Here is a 21,096-nt window from a genome sequence, read left to right on the forward strand (position 1 = left end):
ATTTTCAAAAGGTTACACGCGTAAATCGGCCTTACGCGCGCCGGGCCTATTTTAAAAGGGCCAGGCGACGCGCGTAAAGTCCTGGGTCGCATGTAAGTCCCTGGGCTTACAGAAAAGGTTGGGGAGGGGGCGGGGTGGGGTTAGGCTCCCGGCATATTTGCTGCGGTGCCGGGATTGCGCGCCGGCACTTGGCCAGTGCGCGCAACTTACTTCAGCCCAAGACTCAAGTAATTTTGGAGATAAAAAAAAAGAAAAGGTAGGGGGGAGGAAGGGGAAGGGAAGTTGGGATGGGGGAGTAGGGAACGGGGGAAGGCTGCGCGACTCGGCACGCACAAGTTGCACAATTGTGCACCCCCTTGCTCGCCGACCCTGGATTTTATAACTTGCACGCCCAAGTTATAAAATCGGGTTTACATGTGCGCGCGCTGGGTAGCGAGTGCACATTTACGCCCGCGCGCAACCTTTTAAAATCTACTGTCTTTTGTCTTTTGATCTCCCTACAGTCCTTGGAACACTTATAATGGAAAATTAAACATGAAGGAGACCTGTACTGACCTTCTTCACTTCTGTTCATTCTAGTTTGGCATCTGGGCAGGACAGCTCGGGGATGGAAGAGCGCACTTGATTGGGGCGTACACCAATAGGTACATTGCTCTGTTTGGAGATTATAAACATTTTTGCTCATTTGTATATATATTTTTTTTTATATCTCCATCTTGGTTCAGAATTTTAAATAGTTTCGTATTATTGCAGGTATGGAGATCGATGGGAGCTTCAGTTAAAAGGGTCTGGAAAGACGCCATACTCTCGGTAAACCATGGCCAAAACCAATCCCCTTAGTTTATGCTGGCAGTCTGAAGGTAGATTCTGTGGCAACGCTTCTAGAATTTAGTAGCCAAAATATAAAATTCTGCAACCCGTAAACACTGAGATACCATTGCGCTTGGAAAGAAAATGTTTCTTTTGTTAAATAGATATGCAAAAACATATTACAGATATTTACTGTAACTATTTATAGCTAAAAATGTCCATGCTCCTTGATGGCTGGTTTCACTAAGGCTTTTCTCCTATTCTGTGTCTATGGGAAAAGAAGTTTAGTGAATCCATTCCTGAATGTCCTTTAGCAATATTCTCTCTCATATGGTGCTAGATAGTGAGTGAAGGTTGCTTAATATCCTATCATTTCCATATTTAAAATATCATTCCTCATGTTATGTATTCATACTTGGTGGTGCTTAATTTTAATGCTTTATTTAATAGCATTTATGAATCTCTTTCCAAACCAAACCAGGATTTGCCCAAAGCAATGTGCACAGTCTCACATAAAATTACCAAACATAAAATTCAATCACAATACAATTAAAAACATCATAAGAACTTAAGAAATTGCCAAGCTGGGTCAGATCAAGGGTCCATCAAGCCCAGCATCCTGTTTCCAACAGAGGCCAAGCCAGGCTACAAGAACCTGGCAAGTACCCAAACACTAAGAAGATCCCATGCTACTGATGCAATTAATAGCAGTGGCCATTCCCTAAGTCAACTTGATTAATAGCCGTTAATGGACTTCTCCTCCAAGAACTTATCCAAACCTTTTTTGAACCCAGCTACACTAACTGCACTAACCACATCCTCTGGCAACAAATTCCAGAGCTTAACTGTGCGTTGAATGATAAAGAATTTTCTCCAATTAGTCTTAAATGTGCCACACGCTAACTTCATGAGTGCCCCCTAGTCCTTCTATTATCCAAAAGTGTAAATAACCAATTCACATTTACCCTTTCTCGACCTCTCATGATTTTAAACACCTCTAACATATCCCTCCTCAGCCGTCTCTTCTCCAAGCTGAACTGCCCTAACCTCTTCAGCCTTTCATCTGTTTCATCCCCTTTATCATTTTGATCGCATTTCTCTGTATCTTCTCCAGTGCAACTATATCTTTTTGAAGATGCGGTGATCAGAACTGTATCCTAAAACATATAGCAGCTGTTGAAACTATATTGTCCCTCATCAACTATCACTCCCTTGGGATTTTAACTATGTTTTTAGACCTTTTCGGAATCTGTTGATCATTTTCCTCTCGTAACGTGAGAGGACGCTCATTCCAACGTTTCGCTAGTTCTGCTGAAAAAGCCTGGTTCTGTAAGTGCACACGCTTAAAAGCTTTCCCCGCTGGGAGTTGTAGTTGGTATCTATGATTTACTCACAAGTTACGACAACTAGCCCCCACCTCAAACTTTCTCTCAAAGGTGGGGGATGCAAACCCCTTCACCACCCTGAAGGACAAAACCAGGCATTTAAATCTACAATGCTGAATTATAGGTAGCCAGTGTGGCTGTCTGAGTAAAGGTCTAACCAAAACACATCATGACTTGCCTATAGTAAGGCAAGCAGCCATATTCTGTATTATCTGCAAGTTTTTAGTCCGTTTCCCTGGCAATCCCATTGCAGTAATCCATTTGTGACATAACCAATTCATAAAAAAAAAATCATCTTTAGAGCCGTACGGTCCAAAACAAGCTTCAATTGTCTGATTAAATTCAATCTCAAATAGGCATTTATAGCAACCTGGGAAATCTGACTTTCCAATGAAATAGTGGAGTCTTAATATCATACCCAAGGATTTCATTCCTCAGATGGGACTAGCAAATTACCCCCTACAGTAGGGAAATTCAAAGAACCCTCCGATCCAATTCACAATAGTTTAGTTTTATAAGCATTCAAAACGAAGCCATTGGTTTTTCAATCACTCTCCCAATAGACCAAGGCATTTAAGTACTCCAACGTTCCCAGACTTTAGTTTTTGAATTGATCATGGTTGGTCTGCTTCTTCATATCAATACTTACTCTGAGGCTGTCTAAGAACACTGATCTTACTTCCCCAGAAGAATTCTTTTGGTTTTCAGTTGTTTATGGACATTTTCCTTTTCATTATTCAAACCGTGCAGGTGAACTTTCAATGGCGTTACACAAATAGATGTAACATACTATCATAGCAGTTCTCAAAACCCATTTATCCTCATTAAGTGTACTTATGTGCATCAAACCTATTGACAATTCTATGGCATAGATTGTAGCAAAGTTCAAATGTCCACTTATATGGATAAAGTGCATTTACGCATGTACAACTCTGTTTTAAGCGTGTAAATGCTTTTGAAAATCAGGCCTTTATTGTGCAAATAGTGCTTTTTTAAAATATGAAAATGTAAATAAGGAGAAATTGCATTCAGAAACAAATATCCAGGACAGCAGTGTCTAGAAAGCTAGCAGGCTGGCCCATGATAATGCAGAAGATAAGAATTGTGCTCTCTCACACTCCCTCCTCACCCTGGCTTTCCATGTGCTTTTGCTTCTGGCAGAAATGGAGATGGACGAGCCGTGCTTCGCTCCTCCGTGCGAGAGTTCCTGTGCAGCGAGGCAGTGCACTATCTTGGGATTCCCACAAGCAGAGCTGCCAGGTATTACCCTGCTTTCCTGTGTAGGCACTAGGGAACAGGTTGTCCAGTTGCTCCTAGGGGCTTGGACAGCTATAGATCATGGAAATATTTTACACTGTGCCTTTTCAATTTGGTGAAGTTTGCAGGCCATTTCCAATTTTGTCTTTTGAAATGGTTTCTTCTCTTTTTTCAGACCTCTTACATTACTTCCTTTCTCCATGATAATATAACCCTCTGTCCATTTTTTCTCCCTTTATCTCTCCTTTTCCTCTCTCTCTCTCTAATCCTATTCATTGTCAGTCACACTCTTATTTCTGACACCGTTTGCTACCATGTTTTCTTTCTTTTCTTCACACACGCCTTTTCTTCTCCCCATCACCTTCTTTTTCTCTCTCTTGTTACCTTTGCTGTTCCATCTTTCACTTTTCCCCTCTGCCCAGTTGGTTATTCTCGGCATCTCTCACTCCTAGATTGCTTTCCAACCATGTCAAAATATTGGTGTGTACAGGGAGTGCTTTATATTTGCTGCTTGATTTGTTCCATTACTTTGCTTTCACAATTAGGTTTTATGTTATAAACAACTTTGAGGTCCATATTCAGTAAGCTGAGGAGTGGACAAGTTATCCAGCTAAAGTTCGCTGGATATCTTGTCATGGGAATTCAGCGGGACAAGTCTCACTTTGAATAATCTTGGCTGAAGTTATCTGTGTAACTCTACTGGAGTAACTTTTAAACCCAACCTGCTATGTTTAAATATAACCAGTTAAGTTTAAAGATATCCTAGTATGTGTATCTGGATAATTTTTACCTTAAGTGTCTATATTCAAAATATAGTCAAAGTAGCAAAGGAAAAATTCACTTTAGGCCAACAGCTGATTTCTCCTCCCCACCTGGTGGTCCAGCGGGGGTCCGGGAGCGATCTCCTGGACTTGGGCTGTCGGCTGCCAGTCGTCAAAATGGCACCGACGGCCCTTTGCCCTCACTATGTCACAGGGGCTACCGCTGCCATTGGTTGACCCCAGTGACATAGTGAGGGCAAAGGGCCGTCGGCGCCATTTTGACGACTGGCAGCCGACAGCCCAAGTCCAGGAGATCGCTCCCGGACCCTCACTGGACCTCCAGGGACTTTTGGCAGGTCTTGGGGGGGGGTCAGGAGGGTGGGGGGGTTGTAGTAAATTAATTTTGGAGGTCTTGGGGGGCGTCAGGAGGGTGGGGGGTTTTGTTAAGATTTTTACTTTTTTATTAAAGACTTGTCCGTGAGCCAGATGCAGCCATCTAAAGAGCCACATCTGGCTCGCGAGCCATAGGTTCCCGACCCCAGCCTTACTGTATCGGCCTGATTGTAGGCATAAATGCCTGGGTGAGGTGTTTGAATAAACTGGGAGGGACTACAGGCTGAAGAACCATAGGGGTCTGGATGATGTAGAGTTAGGCTGGGCAAACCGGTGGACTAATTAGTAAAACTGGGGTTGTTCTTCATGTGCACATGTTTTAAAATCCACTTATGTTTGCCCTAAGGAAGATAGGCAAAGTACATTTGCTTGTGTAGCCACTTAAAATTATGTCATGCACATCTTTTCCTCCCATGGCCCCCTAGGACCCTTTCCTCCTTTCCCTCCCACTTCTCTTTTCCCTTTTGTATAAGTCTCCTTAACACACCCAAGCGTGTTTTCAGTTTAGTTATGTATTTAAATGCTTAATTTTACATGCTCTCCCACTGCAAGTCCAACTTGTAAGTCTTACTCTCTTATACCTATCCTCACATTTCTGACATATGCCGAATTGTTACTAGTTGTCTATACACGTTTCAATATGTTCGTTATGAATGCGTTTTATGTATGATGTTGGTTACAATGTAAACCGGAGTGAAGGCAGCCTGTTAAACTTCAGTATATAAAAGAATCTAAATAAAAATAAATAAATAAATAAAATTAGGAGCACACGTGTGTGATGGGTGTATTTTAAATTACTCACGCAATTGCATGCATGATTTAAAATTCCTGCATATGTGTGTTTGCGTGCACATATGCATGTTTGCATGCCCATGCACTCATTTTAAAGTTACCATCCCCGTGCATAGCAAATTGTATTAGTTCCACTTTTCCTTTAGTGTCTGGATATAATTTTACAGATAGAGTCCAAGGCTTCTCAAATTCAGCTGGTTAGCATCTCAGTAAACCCCAACATCAGGAGGCCTTGATTGCCTAATTATAATATGATTATTAACTCACGACACATTCTCATTTCCAGTCTAGTTGTGAGTGATGATGAAGTGTGGAGAGATCAGTTCTACAATGGAAATCCTAAAAAAGAAAGAGGTATGTGGCACTGGAAGGATGCTCTTGTTTTCCACAGGTCAAGTCTAAGTCTTAATATCTATCTATATATTTGTCAAAATTCACAAAACAGCTAAAATAATGCTGGCTTTCTTGAGTTCATATATTCTGTATTTCATTTATGTGCAGTCAGATCTTCCATAATTAGTTATATTTTTATGGGGAGATGGTCTTGGAAGGATATTGTTGTGATTCCACAAGATACAACAGGGAAATGATTTGTAAAACAGTAGTATGATCCCTCCTCCCATTCCAGACCCTCCTCCACCCCTTGCAATTCAGCTGGTATTCTGATTGTTTAGAACTTAGCTGGGCAAACTACAAGATTTAAAAATCCCACTGTGCTCACCGCCTGTGGCTTACCCTGGTTATATTTTTAAGGCAGATGAAACTTATGTGGATATATCAACAGTGTTCTAGGGGTGTTCTGGGGTAGAGCTAAGTTGTCTGGATAACTTTTAGTCATGCCATAAGCCTGTTATCTGCATAAACTTACCCTGATAATTTTGGATTTAATTGACTATATTCAGCAGTGTGGTTGCATTGCTCAATATCCAATTGAATGTAACAAGGCATGTTTAGCTGGTTAACTTACCCAGATAATCCTTTGCTGAATATAGACCTCTATATGTTTAAATTTTTCAACTCTTCTACTTAAAAATGCACTTTTTGTATCTGGAACATTTGTAAATGGTTTTCATGAAAAATAGATGGCTACCCCCAGCAATTTTTTTTTACATTTTCCCACATGCCAGTTGCTGCAGTGCTGCTTCCCCATCTTCCAGTGCTAGGGCACAGTAGGGATATGATTGTATAGCAGATTAGTAAAAGCAGGAGTGGGTCAAATACTTCAAGAAGCCTTCTTGATCTCTTAAGAAATGTTTACTAGTGATTATAAAATGGTAGGATCCTTTCACTGTGACTGACAGTGCTTCTGACTCATGCCAGTATTATAGTATGTTGGTACTGGCCACATTGGCATTCCCAATATACACTCTGGTAGCTATTTCCATGCCGTTGAAGGCAAAAGATGCTGCTGATATCCCACAATATACCTGATTGTGCTTTATTAATTATAACTCTCATAGCGGTGACCTAGAACAGTGGTTCTCAACCGGTGTGTCACCAAGCACCAGCAGGTGTGTCACGGCTCCCGGTGTCCCACTGCCCCACTTGTGCTTCCCTTCTCCCCAAGGGCAGGGCTGAAGAGTGGAGAGATCTGTGTGCCGCTGCCGGAGGCCAGGCCAGTGGGGCCGAAGAATGGAGATTCGCTGTGTGCCACCACCGCCGGCTGAAGAGTGGAGAGCCTTGTGCACCACTGCCGGAGGCCAGGCCAGCGGCGTCTGATAAGTGGAGGCCAGGCTTATTGGGCCAAATAATGAGAAGAGGCTCCATGTGAGCTTGTGTGTGTGTGTGTGTGTGTGTGTGTGTGTGTGTGGTAGAATGGGTGCCTGAGTGGCAGCTTTGTGTGTGTGTGTGTGTGGTAGAATGGGTGCCTGGGTGCATGAGTGAGAGCTTGTGTGTGTGGTACAGTGGGTGCGTGAGTGGCAGTTTTGTGTGTGTGTGTAGTAGAATGGGTGCCTGGGTGGTGAGTGGCAGCTTTGTGTGTGTGGTAGAATGGGTGCCTGGGTGGTGAGTGGCAGCTTCGTGTATGTGGTAGAATGGGTTCGTGAGTGCATTAGTGAAATCTTGTGTGTGTGTGTGTGGTAGAATGGATGCCTGGGTGCGTGAGTGGCAGCTTTGTGTGTGTGTGGTAGAATGGATGCCTGGGTGTGTGAGTGGCAGCTTTGTGTGTGTGTGTGATAGAATGGGTGCCTGGGTGGTGAGTGGCAGCTTCGTGTGTGTGGTAGAAGGGGTGTGTGAGTGGCAGCTTTGTGGGTTGTGGTAGAATGGGAGCAAGAGCATTTGTGTGTGAATGAGAGCTTGTATATAAGTGACAGAGCATGTGTGTGATTGAGAGAGAGACTGGTCAGAGGTGATGTGTTTCTGTGAGAGAGAGACAGACTGGTCAGGAAGATGACTGGTATGTGTTTGTGTGTGTGAGAGACAGAGACTGGTCAGGGAGGTGACTGGTGCGTGTGTGTGAGAGAGAGACAGAGACTGGGCAGGGAGGTGACTGTGTGTGAGAGACATTGGACAGGGAGGTGACTGGTGTGTGTGAGAGACAGACTGGTCAGGGAGGTGACTGTGTGTGTGTGAGAGACAGAGACTGGTCAGGGAGGTTACTGGTGTCTGTGTGAGAGACAGAGACTGGTCAGCAAAGTGACTGGTGTCTGTGTGAGAGAGACAGAGACTGATCAGGGAGGTGACTGGTATGTGTGTGTGTGTGTGAGACAGAGACTGGTCAGGGAGGTAACAAGTGTGTGTGTGTGTGTGTGTGAGAGAGAGACAGACTGGTCAGGGAGGTGACTGGTGTGTTTATATGTGAGAGACAGAGACTGGTCAGGGAGGTGACTGGGGTGTGTGTGAGAGACAGAGACTGGTCAGGGAGGTGACTGGTGTGTGTGTGAGAGACAGAGACTGGTCAGGGGGGTGACAGGTGTGTGTGTGTGTGTGTGTGTGTGAGGAAGAGATACTAGTTAGGGAGATACTGGTCTGTGTACGACAGAGACTGGTTATGACTGGTTGTGGGCCCTAAGGAAGAGGACTGTGAGGACAGAGCTTCAGCAGCCCTGGTGAGTGCTATTGGCCTGCAAGGGATAGGAGTAGGAGAGTTGCTGGAGAGGTAAAGTAAAGGTGGCTTTTTAAGTTTATTTTTCTTGATTGACTGCCATTTTAATTATTGGGTATTATGTGTTGTGTCTGCTGTTTTGAAATATTTTATTGATATTTGGACAATTTTTAATAATTTTTATGAGTTTTTAATTGTTGGATGTTATTCTGTTCATCAGCTGTTTTACAACATTTATTAGTATAGTTTTACAATTATTTCTAAGTGGGTATCTATCTATAGCAGCTTGGCTTGCTCTGTTTTCCTAATAGGAGGTGTATTAGTGTTTAGGGCCTGGTTTAATATTTGTAGTGGTAAATTACTGTCTTTTCATAAGGAGGGGTATTGTGCCTGCCAATAAAGAGAGTTTGTTTTGCTTTTACTGAGATGTCAGAACTAGAATATCTTTTTTTGTATGGTAAGTTGTACGGGTGATGCCCTAGTTCTGTTCTGCACCCATTTTTGGGGGTCAAGGAGGTTCCTGAGAATGCAGAATGTATATTTACATTTTTCCCCTTGACGGTCACATGTTCAGTGTGTCACACATGTGAGAACCATCTGTCAGGTGTGTCCCGGCCGAAAAAAGTTTGAGAACCACTGGCCTAGAACAATAGTTGTGGTATCCTACTTTCTGATTGGCTGACACCCAGCATTCTTCTTATGTCTAAAGTCCAGAATCTCACGGACAAGGATGTCAGAAAGGAACAGAAGGCTCAATGTGATATTCATGATACTCCTTTTAGGATGAAATAATGTTTTTTGTTGTCTTCATTTTAATGTTAAACCCTTAGGAAAGGGCACTGGATAATATTTATGTCATGGTGAGTTAAGGGTACTCTGCTTTGTCTCATGGTCTCATCTCATACTATAAAGGTATTAACTACCAGGAAATAGCCTCCCTGTCAGTGGAGTAGATTAATCAGGTGATTGAAATACAGGACATTATTTTCCAGGAAATGTCACAAACTCAGCTGTTCAGTCTTCAGCATGGTAATTTGATCCCAACACATAGGGATCTGCAGAATATGTAGGTAGCAACATCTCCAAAAGTTGCATTACTCTAATAGGCGGGGAGTTTCAGTTAGTTATTCTATAGATTGTTCCAAGTACCGGTAAATGCCTACCGTTTCATAATTTATTGCTTGAAGTAGAAGCTTGAATCTCCACTTTACTTTTTCTCTTAAAAATATAAAAGTTTTTCCTGGTATAACATGATTGTGTTTTGTGCAGTAGTGATTTGATGATGATCTATTTTATTTCCTGTGTTTCTTTTGAAGGCGCAGTAGTTCTGCGGGTTGCAAAATCATGGTTTCGAATAGGTTCATTAGAAATATTGGCAGTTTCGCAGGAACTGGACTTACTGAGGTGAGAACTGACTGGGCATGGAATTCCATTCATTTTTCTAGGCTATTGTCATATTCCGAGCTATTGGAACAGAATAATGGTGTTGTCCTGCTTTCTGATTGGCTGATACCTAACATTCTTCTTATGTCTGAGGTCCAGAATCTCATTGACAAGGACCTCAGAAGGGAACAGAAGGCTCAATGTGGTATTCATGTCACCCCTTTTAGGATGAAATAATGATTTTTATTGTCTTTATATTCACAGTAAAGTGAATTGCTTAGTGTTCGGAATTCTCTGCAGTATTTTTTATTGCTTTCCAAACTCTTTTTATTTGCTGCTGTTTTATTTTTTAATCTTTTTTCCTGGAGTTTACCTGCTTGGCAAATTGAGCTTATAGTCTATATATCTGAGGGGTTCCAGGCATGCTGGTAGAGAATTGGGACGATTACAGCATTGTTTCTGAGGAAACAGATGGGAGAGATGTTACGTGCATCAAAAGATGATCATATTTGGGGGTATGAATAAGGAAGCACTGGAGGGTGGATGATGATAAAAAAAAAAAAAAAAACCAAAAAAACAAACAAACAGTGCCATCTTTCAGAAGGAATAGGGTGATACTAACTGATGAGTAGTAAATAGTTAAATAATAATACTTGGAGCTTTATTCCCATTTTGTCTCTATGGGAAAAGGCCTTTATGAATTAGGCCCTCTAAGTCTATTATACGTTTTAAAATTTCATCTTTGTTACTTCTTTTGGTATAAAAGGTTTGATTTTTTTCAACAGTTTTATTTAGTTCTAATTTATTCAGAATTTTTACAAAATAGAATACATATATCACTTGTCTTCATCCTATTTATTTATTTATTTTTCTATACCGATATTCAATTCAAAATACCACACCGGTTTACATAGAACAGGATGTCTCAAAGGCAGGCCTTTGGGTGACATGATACAGTATAACAGATTAACCGAGTAAATATAACGAAACTTGTTTTACATAATCGCTATACTAACAGTACTTATGTTCTGAATTTAACTTAATATGTACAATGGCGGGGAGGGAACTGGCAGTGCCAAGGGAAGGTAACCAAAAGTGGGGGAAAAGGGTGGGGGGGAGGAGGGATAGGGAGCCGGGGATTAATTCTTTGGAGGGAATGCTTTCCTGAAGAGCCAAGTTTTGAGATTCTTTCTGAAGGAAGGCATAGAGGGGGTCGGTTCTGAGAGGAGCCGGGAGGTTGTTCCAGATGTGGGGGTCTGCTATTGATGCAGTGCGTTCTCTTGTGGAGACTCGATGAACTTCCTTAATGGAGGGAATTGCAAGTAAACCTGTGTTGGTTGAGCGGAGATTCCTTGAAGGGTTGTAGGGGTGCAGTGGTCCTTGTAACCATTTGGCCTTGTCATTGTGGATAGCTTTGTGGATGAGCATGAGGATCTTATATTGAGATCTGAATGGGATGGGTAGCCAGTGGAGTTGTTTGAGTAGGGGCGTGATGTGGTCTGTTTTTTTGCTATTTGTTAGTGATCTTGCGGCTGCATTCTGGAGTTGCTGGAGGGGCTTGAGGGTGGCAGCGGGCAGGCCTATTAGGAGGGTGTTACAGTAATCTAACTTGGCGAAGAGGAGGGATTGTAGTACAGTCCGGTAATCTGGAGGATATAGCAGGGGTTGGAGTTTCTTAAGGATTTGTAGTTTGTAGAAACCTTCTTTTATCAGTGTGTTGATATGAAATTTGAAATTTAATTCCTTGTCCAAGGTGACTTCAAGGTCTCTAACTGTTGTGAGTAATTTTTATTTGAGCGATGTTGTAGGGTCAGTGGGGGGTATTGCAGTTTTGCTTGCAAGGTGAAGAATTTCCGTTTTGCTCTGGTTGAGCGTAAGTGCCATTTGGGTGAGGATACATTTTATATCAGTAAGGTATGTTTCCCATCGGTTCAGTGTATTATTGATGCTATCTGTGATGCAGGATCTGTACATCATTGGCGAACAGGAAATAGGAAAGGCCTGCTTTGTCCAAATAGTTGCATAATGGGAGCATATAAACATTGAAGAGTGTAGGGGATAGGGATGAGCCCTGTGGGACTCCCTGTGAGAGGGGTATTAGTTCTGATGTTGTATTATTGTAGGTTACCTTAAAGGATCTGTTAGAGAGGAATGATTGAAACCATTGGAGGATGGTGACATTGAGACCAATTTCTCTTAGTCTGTGAATTAAGATCTCATGGTTGACAGTGTCAAATGCGGCAGATATGTCGAGAAGTATTAGGAGAAAGGAAGTGCCTTTGTGAAACCCTCGCAGTATTGTATCTGTGAGGGTGAGTAGAAGTGATTCTGTGCTGTGAAATTTCTTGAAACCGTGTGGAGCTGGAACAAGTATATTTTTACACATTTTTTAACCAGAAATGGATCTAAATCAAAGCTGCAGTTTTCTTGCACATTTTCCTGTTTTCACGTGGCTGTAATTGTAGAATGTTGTAAGCTCTGGTGATATATAGGACAATCTCATTACTTAATTAAGCTCTAGAGTTTGTTGCCAGAAGATGTGATGAAAGCTGTGAGTGTAGTTGGGTTTAAAAAAGGTTTGGACATGTTCCTTGAGGAAAAGTCCATAAACCATTATTAAGGTGGACTTTGGGAAATCCTCTGCTTTTCTCTGGGATAAGCAGCATGGAATCTGTTTACCTTTTGGGATCCTACCAGGAATTTGTAACCTAGATTAACCACTGTTGGAAACAGGATACTGGACTTGATGGACCTTTGATCTGACCCAGTATGGAAAATCTTATGTTCTTATGTTTATTCAGCAGAAATATGCAAATCATCTTTCCTCTTGTGTAGCTCAAAAGACACATTGTCTGCCCTTATTTCTCTTTTGAGTTGGAGTAATTCACTTAGCTTCCTGCACACAAACTTTAGATGGTAAGCTCTTCAGGGAAGGGATATTGTCACTATGTGAATTATATAGCTCTCTACTTCTAATGGCACTATATAAATTAAATAAACTGAAGCCATATTTTTGCTCATAAATGGTTGACTAGATGTAATATAACCTAATATTGTAAAGGCAATAGGAATGGACCCCAGGGCACAGTCCCTTCAATCCCAGGCCCCTCTCTAGTGTGTATGAAGTAATGAGGAAAGAATAATGGAATCATGCAAGTTTTATGATACAAGCTCACCACATTCATTGCTCATTCATGTGGCTGGTTACTTAACTCTAAACAGAAATATCTGCCCCCCATCTAGGATTTATATTATTTGAATTCAGTTGCTTCAGATGTCAGTGGCCAATTGAGTTCTTTAGCAGAATGTGTCTCTGTGCTACCACAGACCATTTCTGCAGTATCTTCTGCTCTCAGCACTCCTTGTTTTCTATTGCGATTTTCTTTCTGGAGCTTTGGTGCTGGTGATTTTGTATTCTCAAAATCTGAGTGGTTTATTCTAGTCTGATAGACAGTGCCTGACTTATGAGTGTCTGGATGCTGGGCATCTTCCGTTGATTAGCAAATTCATAGACACCTGATTGAGTATGATTGTTTTGCTTTCATACCTTGATTGGATAGATTTACCCTGCTAACATCAGAGGTCATTGTAGGCACGCTCTAATTGGATGGCAGGGACTTCCTACTTACGGAGCTAATTCATTGTCAGGACTTATTTGGCTAGAGTTCACGTCAAGCTTGGCTATCATTATGACCTGTTTAGAAAAGGTCAATGGTACTTTCTGTAGTTCTGCGTCTGCGATTAGTTGTCCAGATGTCTTCATGAGATGTGCTGAGTTTTGGTTTAATAAATGTCTGTTACAGGTCTGGCTTCTTGCGATCACCTCATGATGGCGACTTATGTTTCTTTGTGACAACCTGCTTTGATATTTGTGCCTGCACAGACATTCTTGGGCAGCTCAATTTAAACTTATTCCCCTTCCCATCAGGTTTTCAGGCTTTCAGCTTAGCTTAAATGTATGTTTGTGTGAGAGAGAGCGAGAACATAAGAAATTGCCATGCTGGGTCAGACCAAGGGTCCATCAAGCCCAGCATCCTGTTTCCAACAGAGGTCAAACCAGGCCACAAGAACCTGGCAATTACCCAAACACTAAGAAGATCCCATGCCACTGATGCAATTAATAGCAGTGGCTATTCTCTAAGTAAACTTGATTAATAGCCGTTAATGGACTTCTCCTCCAAGAACTTATCCAAACCCAGCTACACTAACTGCACTAACCACATCCTCTGGCAACAAATTCCGGAGCTTTATTGTGCGTTGAGTGAAAAAGAATTTTCTCTGATAAGTTGAGACTAATTAGGTACATAAAGCAGCTTTATGTTGGCAAAAGATAAAAAAAAGCTAACCATAAGCTTCAGTTTGAAAGGAAAAATATATGTATTGAAATAAATTATATACTGCAAAGTGTACCTAGCAGGTATAGCTCATAGGTGTACCTTACAATACCACATTTTTTCATATAGTTCTGAGACCTCCATGACCTCAGACACAAACTTAGATTGTGAGCCCTCTGGGGATAGGGAAATACCTATAGTACCTGAATGTAATCCATATTGAAGTGCTGAAAAGTGAAATATAAATAAAATATATCTTTTTATTGTACAGGAAGCTGTTAGATTTTGTCATTCAAGAATATTTTCCATCGGTAGATGTAAGTGATTCCTATGGATATCTGGTAAGTTGCCTTTTAGGTAGTAAACCAGTAAGGACCCATTTACCAATATGGTGCACTTGCTGCTTTTGTGATAGATTGTATCATCCTACTGGAGAAAGAATTTTGACTCACAGCTCCTTCTCAATATCTGGGCTCATATGTATGTATGTGAAATAGATAGTTGCTTTCTGGGTGAAGGGGCAAGCCGTAGCACACAGGCCTTGTTAAAAATATGAAATCGAAGAACTGGCAATGGCATGATTTATTTCCAGAAACTGTTAATGCATTGTGTTATGCTGAGTTTGTTTTAATCATGTGTTTTTATTATATCTATTTTAATTGTAAACTGCTACAATTTATAGAGTAGGCGGTATATAAGTAATTAAAAAATAAATAAATAAAATAAATAGAATATCTCTATTCTAGGGAGTTGTGATACTTAGTGCCATCTTTGTATTCTTCTCCTCTGTAGTGTCAGTGGCCTACTCTTAATTGCTAGGAGGGTTTTTGTTGTTGTTGTTGTTGTGAACAGCCATGTTACAGCCCTTGAGCTAAGAACATGTATCTTTCCTGTCAGGAAAGTTCAATTCATCTCTACTGCGCACCATGCCAGGTTCACATCCGTGAGCTGTTGGCACTTTCCCCAGTTCTTTCATACATCCCTATTCATCAGCATGTACATGGGAGTCTCCTGGGCTGGGTCTCCATTTCTGCCAGTGCTATTTCATCAACGAGCAGGTCTCAAGCACTAGAAGAACCATGTCCCACTCAAAAGTCTTCAAACTGTACTAGCCTTCAAGATCAAAACCTCAGTGGGATCCAAAGATTATATAAACCACTGTATGGAAAAACACATTTAAAGTCAGGAAAAGCAAAACAACTTTAATATTATATGACATTGTGCAGAACACTCATTAGAAAATATGATTTTGTTTTTCCACCAGTAATATATGCATTTTTTTAAAGTTGCTTTTGAGTGTGTGCCTCACCATGTACATGACTGCTGAGCACAAGACCCATAATACAGAGCACTTCTGCTATTATGTTGTTGGTTTCTGATGAACACCCTGTTCTTGATTTGAATTATTTTTTTTCAAAGATTTTTTGAAATTTTTTTTTTTTTTTTAGATTTTTGATTTGTTCAGTTTTTAGACAGCTGATTTTTAAGTCTTTCTTTTGTTTCAGATTTGTCTGTAGATTGTGTGTCTGTGTGTGTTATGGTAGAATTCCACAATGCTGCTTGTTTCACTTGGTTTATTTTGGTCATCATGGAGTATTGTTCTGTTAGTAATATTACTGCAAAGTTCTGTGGTATTTCAGATGTGCATACCACTTGCACCTTTACAAGAGTTTGTTTATCTTTCCATCTTTATATACGGGCCGATACAGTAAATCCCGCGGGAGAGCCGGCGCTTCGAGGCGAGCGCCCGCTCTCCCAACGCGCGCCCAGGCCACTCTCCTGGGCGAGCGATCAAGTATTTAAATGAGGGCCTGCTGTAAAAAGAGGCACTAGGGACACTAGCGCATCCCTAGTGCCTCCTTTTTGACAGGAGCGGCGATGTCAGCGGGTTTGACAGCCGACGCTCAATTTTTCCGGCGTTGGTTCTTGAGCCCGCTGATAGCCATGGGTTCGGAAAACGGACGCCGGCACAATTGAGCGTCCGTCTTCCGACCCGTGGGCACATTTAACTTTTTTTTTTTTAAATTTAACTTTTTTTTTATTTTTGGGGCCTCCGACTTAATATCGCTATGATATTAAGTCAGAGGGTGTACAGAAAAGCAGTTTTTTCTGCTTTTCTGTACATTTTCTTGGTGCCGGCAGGCATTATTTTCTGTGTCGCGCGGGAATAACTAATAGGGCCATCAACATGCATTTGCATGTTGCGGGCGATATTAGTTTCGGGGGTTGGGGGGGGGTTGGCTGCACGTTTTCGACGCGCTATTACCCCTTACCTTATAAGGGGTAAAAATAGCGCATCGAAAACGCGCGGCCAAACACGGGCTAACAGTGCACTCCACCGGAGCGCATTGTACTGTATCGGCCTGATATAGAGGGAGAAATTGATTGCTGAACTCGAAAGTTATCTATGCCATAAGTGAATGCCTTTCAGCTGCACCATGTATTTCATTTCAGGACTTTTTCTCCAGAGTGGTATCTCAGACTGCGAATCTTATGGCACTGTGGATGTCGGTAGGATTTGCACATGGTATGTTGATTGGATTGTTACACAAGCATGTTTTAGTGGAAATCGTATATGCCCCTTCATGCTAAAGTAGATGCCCGTCTCCATATATTAAAACTGGAGATTTTTTAAAATTCTCATAATGCCCTGTGGTATACTTAAGCCTTCTGATTTTAGGTTTTAATTGATAAAAAACCCAAAATACAAAAAAATAGGTGTTTATTGGATAAACACCAAAAACATCACATCCCCTTCTCACCCCTCTCCTTGCCTGACATGGATCCTTCACTCTGTTTTTGTGCTTTATCCGCATTGATGACTTTTCAGCTGCATAATATATATGTATTTAATTCAACCAGAAAAGGTACCCAGCAATAGTACGTGCACCACAAAACAGAGAAACACAGATTTTAATTGTATTCTCAAAGAACCCATAATTAGCTGGAAAGTAAACACCTAAATTTACAGTTTATGAACCCCTAAGAATAGAAGCCATAAATATAATTCAGATACTATTGATGAGAAATAAGGATTTGTTCTTAAATGTAAATGTTTATCTCATTTTTTCCCCTTTCTTCCTTCCTTTTACTTGCTGCACTGCAGCATTTAAGCCGGATAGTCTATTTAGACTAGGAGGCCGATGTAATAAGCTGTGATAACTTGGACTTTTATCATGCACTAACCTGGGCCATTAGCACATGGAATTACCTCTCCTTAATGGCCCATGGTAATCACTTGCAAATCAGTTCTGCTGTAAATATTGTGTAGTTAAGTTAGCATGTTAATGCTAACATTAATACAAAAAAACTTAACTATACCTCCCTGAGGTACAGTTAAGTTTCCATGGTAATAGATATTTGTATATATTCACATATTTTTAACATGCAACATTTAACTGTGTTCATAGGTATTATTTATTTATTTATTTTTAAGTTTTTATATACCGATGTTCCTGTATATGTTATTACCTATTTTGCATTGATTTCACCCTGATGTTTGCGCTAGCTAAATAATGCAAGTTACCAACTTAATGCGCATTAATGTGTTTGTGAACTTTGGCACAGGTTAATTCATCAGCATCTAGGTTTGGTTAGATTTTTCAGAGAAACATAGGAACATGACGGTAGAAACAGACCATGCAACCTTTCTAGTCTGCCCATCCATACAACTGCTCAGCAATACTGTTCCTACCTCTCTGTCTGAGATCCTTTGTGTTTATCCTATGCTTTCTTGAATTCTGTCTTTTTCTCCACCACTTCCACTGGGAGACTGTTCAATGCATCCAACTCCCTTTCTATAAAGAATAATTCCTTGGATGTCTCGTCAGTTTACCTTCTTTCACCCTCATGTCATGACCCCTTGTTCTAGAGTCTCATTTCTGTTGAAAGAAACCTGCTTCCTATGCATTGATACCGCTGAAGTATTTAAATAATTTTATCTTCTATCTCACATTGCCTCTAAGGTATACATTTTTAGATCTTTAACTCTGTCCCTATATGCTTAGCAATGAAAGATCCCTGATCATGTTAGTAGCCACTCTGGACCAGCTGCATCCTGTTTATATCCTTTTGAAATGCCATCTCCAGAAATGTACACAGTATTCCAAATGAGATCTCACCAGGGACTCATGCAGAGGCAATTTCACTTCCTTTTTTTCTGCTGACCATTCCTCTCCCAAGTATCTTTCTGGCCTTTGTTGTCTCCTTATTCGCCTATTTGGCCACTTTAAGATCATCTGATACTATAATCTCTAAATTCTTGTTTGTGAATAGAATTTCATCCCTGCACTGTACCATCCTCTTGAGATTTTGTGGCCCAAATACATGACTGCATTTTTTAGCATTAAATCTTAACTGCCAGACTCTAGACCATTCCTTAATGTTTTGCACACCTTCCTGGCTGTCTACTCTGTTGCAGATTTTGATATCACCTGCATAAAGACAATCATTTCCCTAATAGTTCTTCCATAATACCACTTACTGAAATGTTGAAAAAAAACCATCCCAAAGACTGAATCGTGTGGCACACCACTAGCAATGCCCCTTTTTTAGAGTGAGCCCCATTTACCACTGCTCTTTGTTGCCTCCCACTCAACCAGTTTCTAACCCAATCACTCACTTTAGGGCTCACACCAAGGGCACTCAGTTTATTGCCTTTATGGAATTCTGTCTAAGGCCTTACTAAAACCCAAGTACACTACATTTAATGCTCTTCTCTGATCCAAATTTCTGGTCACCCACCCTGACAAGTCCTGCATCTGTTAAAACTGTGCTGCTTCACATCCTGTAATCCACTGGATTCCAGAACCTGCACTATCCTCTGTTTTAGCAGTGATTCCACTAATTTATTCATCACAGAGGACAGACTAACCAGCCTCTTCCTTACTTGTACTTTTGTGAAGAAGAACCATTTCTGCTGTCTCCGGTTCTCTGGAACTATTCCTGTCTCTAAAGAAGCATTGAACGGATCAACAAGCAGAGCTGCAGACTTTCTTTAAGTTCCCTTAAAACCCTTGGTTGTATTCCATCCAACCCCATTGCTTTATCTGTTTTAAGCTAGCTCCCCAAAAACACACGTTTCTGAAAATTGAGTTTACCTTATTTCCATCTTACTTGTGTCTGTTTTCTGTGGTCATATTCCTGGTCCTTCCTCAGGGAACTCTGTACAGAAACATTTGTTAAGCAATTCTGCTTTTTCCTCATCAGCCTCTACATATTCCTTCACTTTTGAGTTTCCCAATGACACTTTGTCCTTCCCCCTGTCACTAGCAGATCTTTAAAAAGTGTTGTTCTCCTGTTTTATTGTATTTGCTATTTTTTCTTCCATTTGCAACTTTTCCCTCCTTGCTACTTTCCAAGCATCTCTTAGCTTTTCCAGATATTGTTCCCTATCTTCCTCTTTCTCTAACCTATTGTAGTTTACGAATGCTAACCTTTTTTTTTTTTATTGCTTTTTAACTGTTTCTTTAGAACGCCACACCAGACTCTCTTTAACCTTACGTTTGTTTATTTGTCTACAAAAAGGTGAATTGCCTTTACAATATCTGCCTTTAGTTTAGCCCTTTGCTGTTCTGCTTTCCCTAGAGTTTCCCATCCAGCTAATGGCCCACTGAGGTGCTTCTCTGTTTTAACAAAGTTAGACTTCTCTGAAGGACCATTGCCTTAACATGTGCCTTCATTGCCTGCTTCTAATACTGAAGCAGTGGATTCTATTCAGAGCTTTAGCCAGGCCATTTGGCACCTATGGCCAAGTGAAAAAGTGTGCTCTTACCCTAAACACAACCCAGAATGCCGGGAGCTGGGAGACTCGGTTACATGGAGGAGGCTTTCTTTTTCTTTTTGACCCAGCAATTTCCTCCTGCTCCTTTAGGGTTCCAGCTCAATTGGAACCAATGCAATCCTGGTGCCTTGAGCCTTCATTCAAGATCTGAACTGGAAACACCAAGAAGCCAGATTCTGCATGCCATGCAACACCAGAGAAAGAGAGTCAGAAATATATGTCCTCCTGTAATGTGCAAAATAAAAGATATCATGAGCTGCACATTCCCAAAGTTGACATAGTTCATTCACTAAACTGAATATACAATGCTTTTTTCTACTCTTGCTGTCCAGACTTTTTATTTTTATAATCACTTTGGTCCTTATCTCTTTTAAATGCCTCCCTCTTTTTGGTCTCCTGTTAATATTCCGTATCATCTCTCTCCTGTCTTCAGGTCATCTCCTACATCTGTCTTAGTGATCTTTCCCCTTTCTTCTCCTTTTTCTTCATTCTCTTTATCTCTGCCTCTCTAGCCACTCATCTAGATTTCATTCCCCATTCTCTTCCTCCAGTTCTCTGTGCCAATCCTACACTCCCAACTCTCCCCTCTATTGCCCCCCATCAGTCCTCTATCTCCCCTTCATTGAGTTGCTCCTTTTACTTCCAGCTATCTAGCCTCCTTGTCCTTCCTCTCAATAGCTTCATCTTTTCTTGTTCTCTTGAAAACCCTCACCCCCAAATCCGCCTTCTTCCCCTTCCCCTTCTCTCATCTTATACAGTCTTCGTCCAGCCAGTCATATTTTCCACCCTTCCCTAGGGCCAGAATATGGGTATTAAGCACCCTAGGTAAACCTTAGACTTGCAACCCCCTCCCCAGTTGTACCCTCCCTACACACAAATTATGCATTTATAATAATAGATTTTACATGAAAAAGGACCTTATGAAGTAAAAATATTACTTACAGCTTGTATATTGTATTTATATGCATTGCTGTCCTGCCAACCAGAAAACCCTGCAAAAAAAAGTGAAAAAAAAAGACATTTGGTATTAGTATTAAGTATGTGGTAACTTGTGTTGGGTGTGGGCTTGGACCTGGGAGTGCCATGAGTAAACTGAATTACAATTACAAAATAGTAATCCATACTGAAACAGCACTAAGTGCCAGCGCTCAAACAG

The 21,096-nt window shown here is 41.1% G+C and overlaps 1 protein-coding gene across 3 annotated transcripts in view; it reads left to right on the forward strand.

Moving 5' to 3' along the window:
• LOC115084166 (protein adenylyltransferase SelO-like) overlaps nt 1–21,096 on the forward strand; it is a 128,490-nt gene that overhangs the window by 21,990 nt on the left and 85,404 nt on the right. For all 3 annotated transcript variants that reach the window (XR_003854489.1, XR_003854488.1, XM_029588663.1), the window contains exons 4-10: nt 580–644; nt 754–810; nt 3,357–3,455; nt 5,685–5,752; nt 9,758–9,845; nt 14,430–14,499; nt 16,613–16,685. Coding sequence is in view for 1 of the 3 variants with exons in the window: in XM_029588663.1 (XP_029444523.1) it covers nt 580–644; nt 754–810; nt 3,357–3,455; nt 5,685–5,752; nt 9,758–9,845; nt 14,430–14,499; nt 16,613–16,685 (520 nt within the window). In the remaining 2 variants the exon portion in view is untranslated. The remainder of the gene's footprint in view (nt 1–579; nt 645–753; nt 811–3,356; nt 3,456–5,684; nt 5,753–9,757; nt 9,846–14,429; nt 14,500–16,612; nt 16,686–21,096) is intronic.

Source organism: Rhinatrema bivittatum, chromosome 2, assembly GCF_901001135.1.
Source record: "Rhinatrema bivittatum chromosome 2, aRhiBiv1.1, whole genome shotgun sequence".
Taxonomy (NCBI): Eukaryota; Metazoa; Chordata; class Amphibia; order Gymnophiona; family Rhinatrematidae; genus Rhinatrema; species Rhinatrema bivittatum.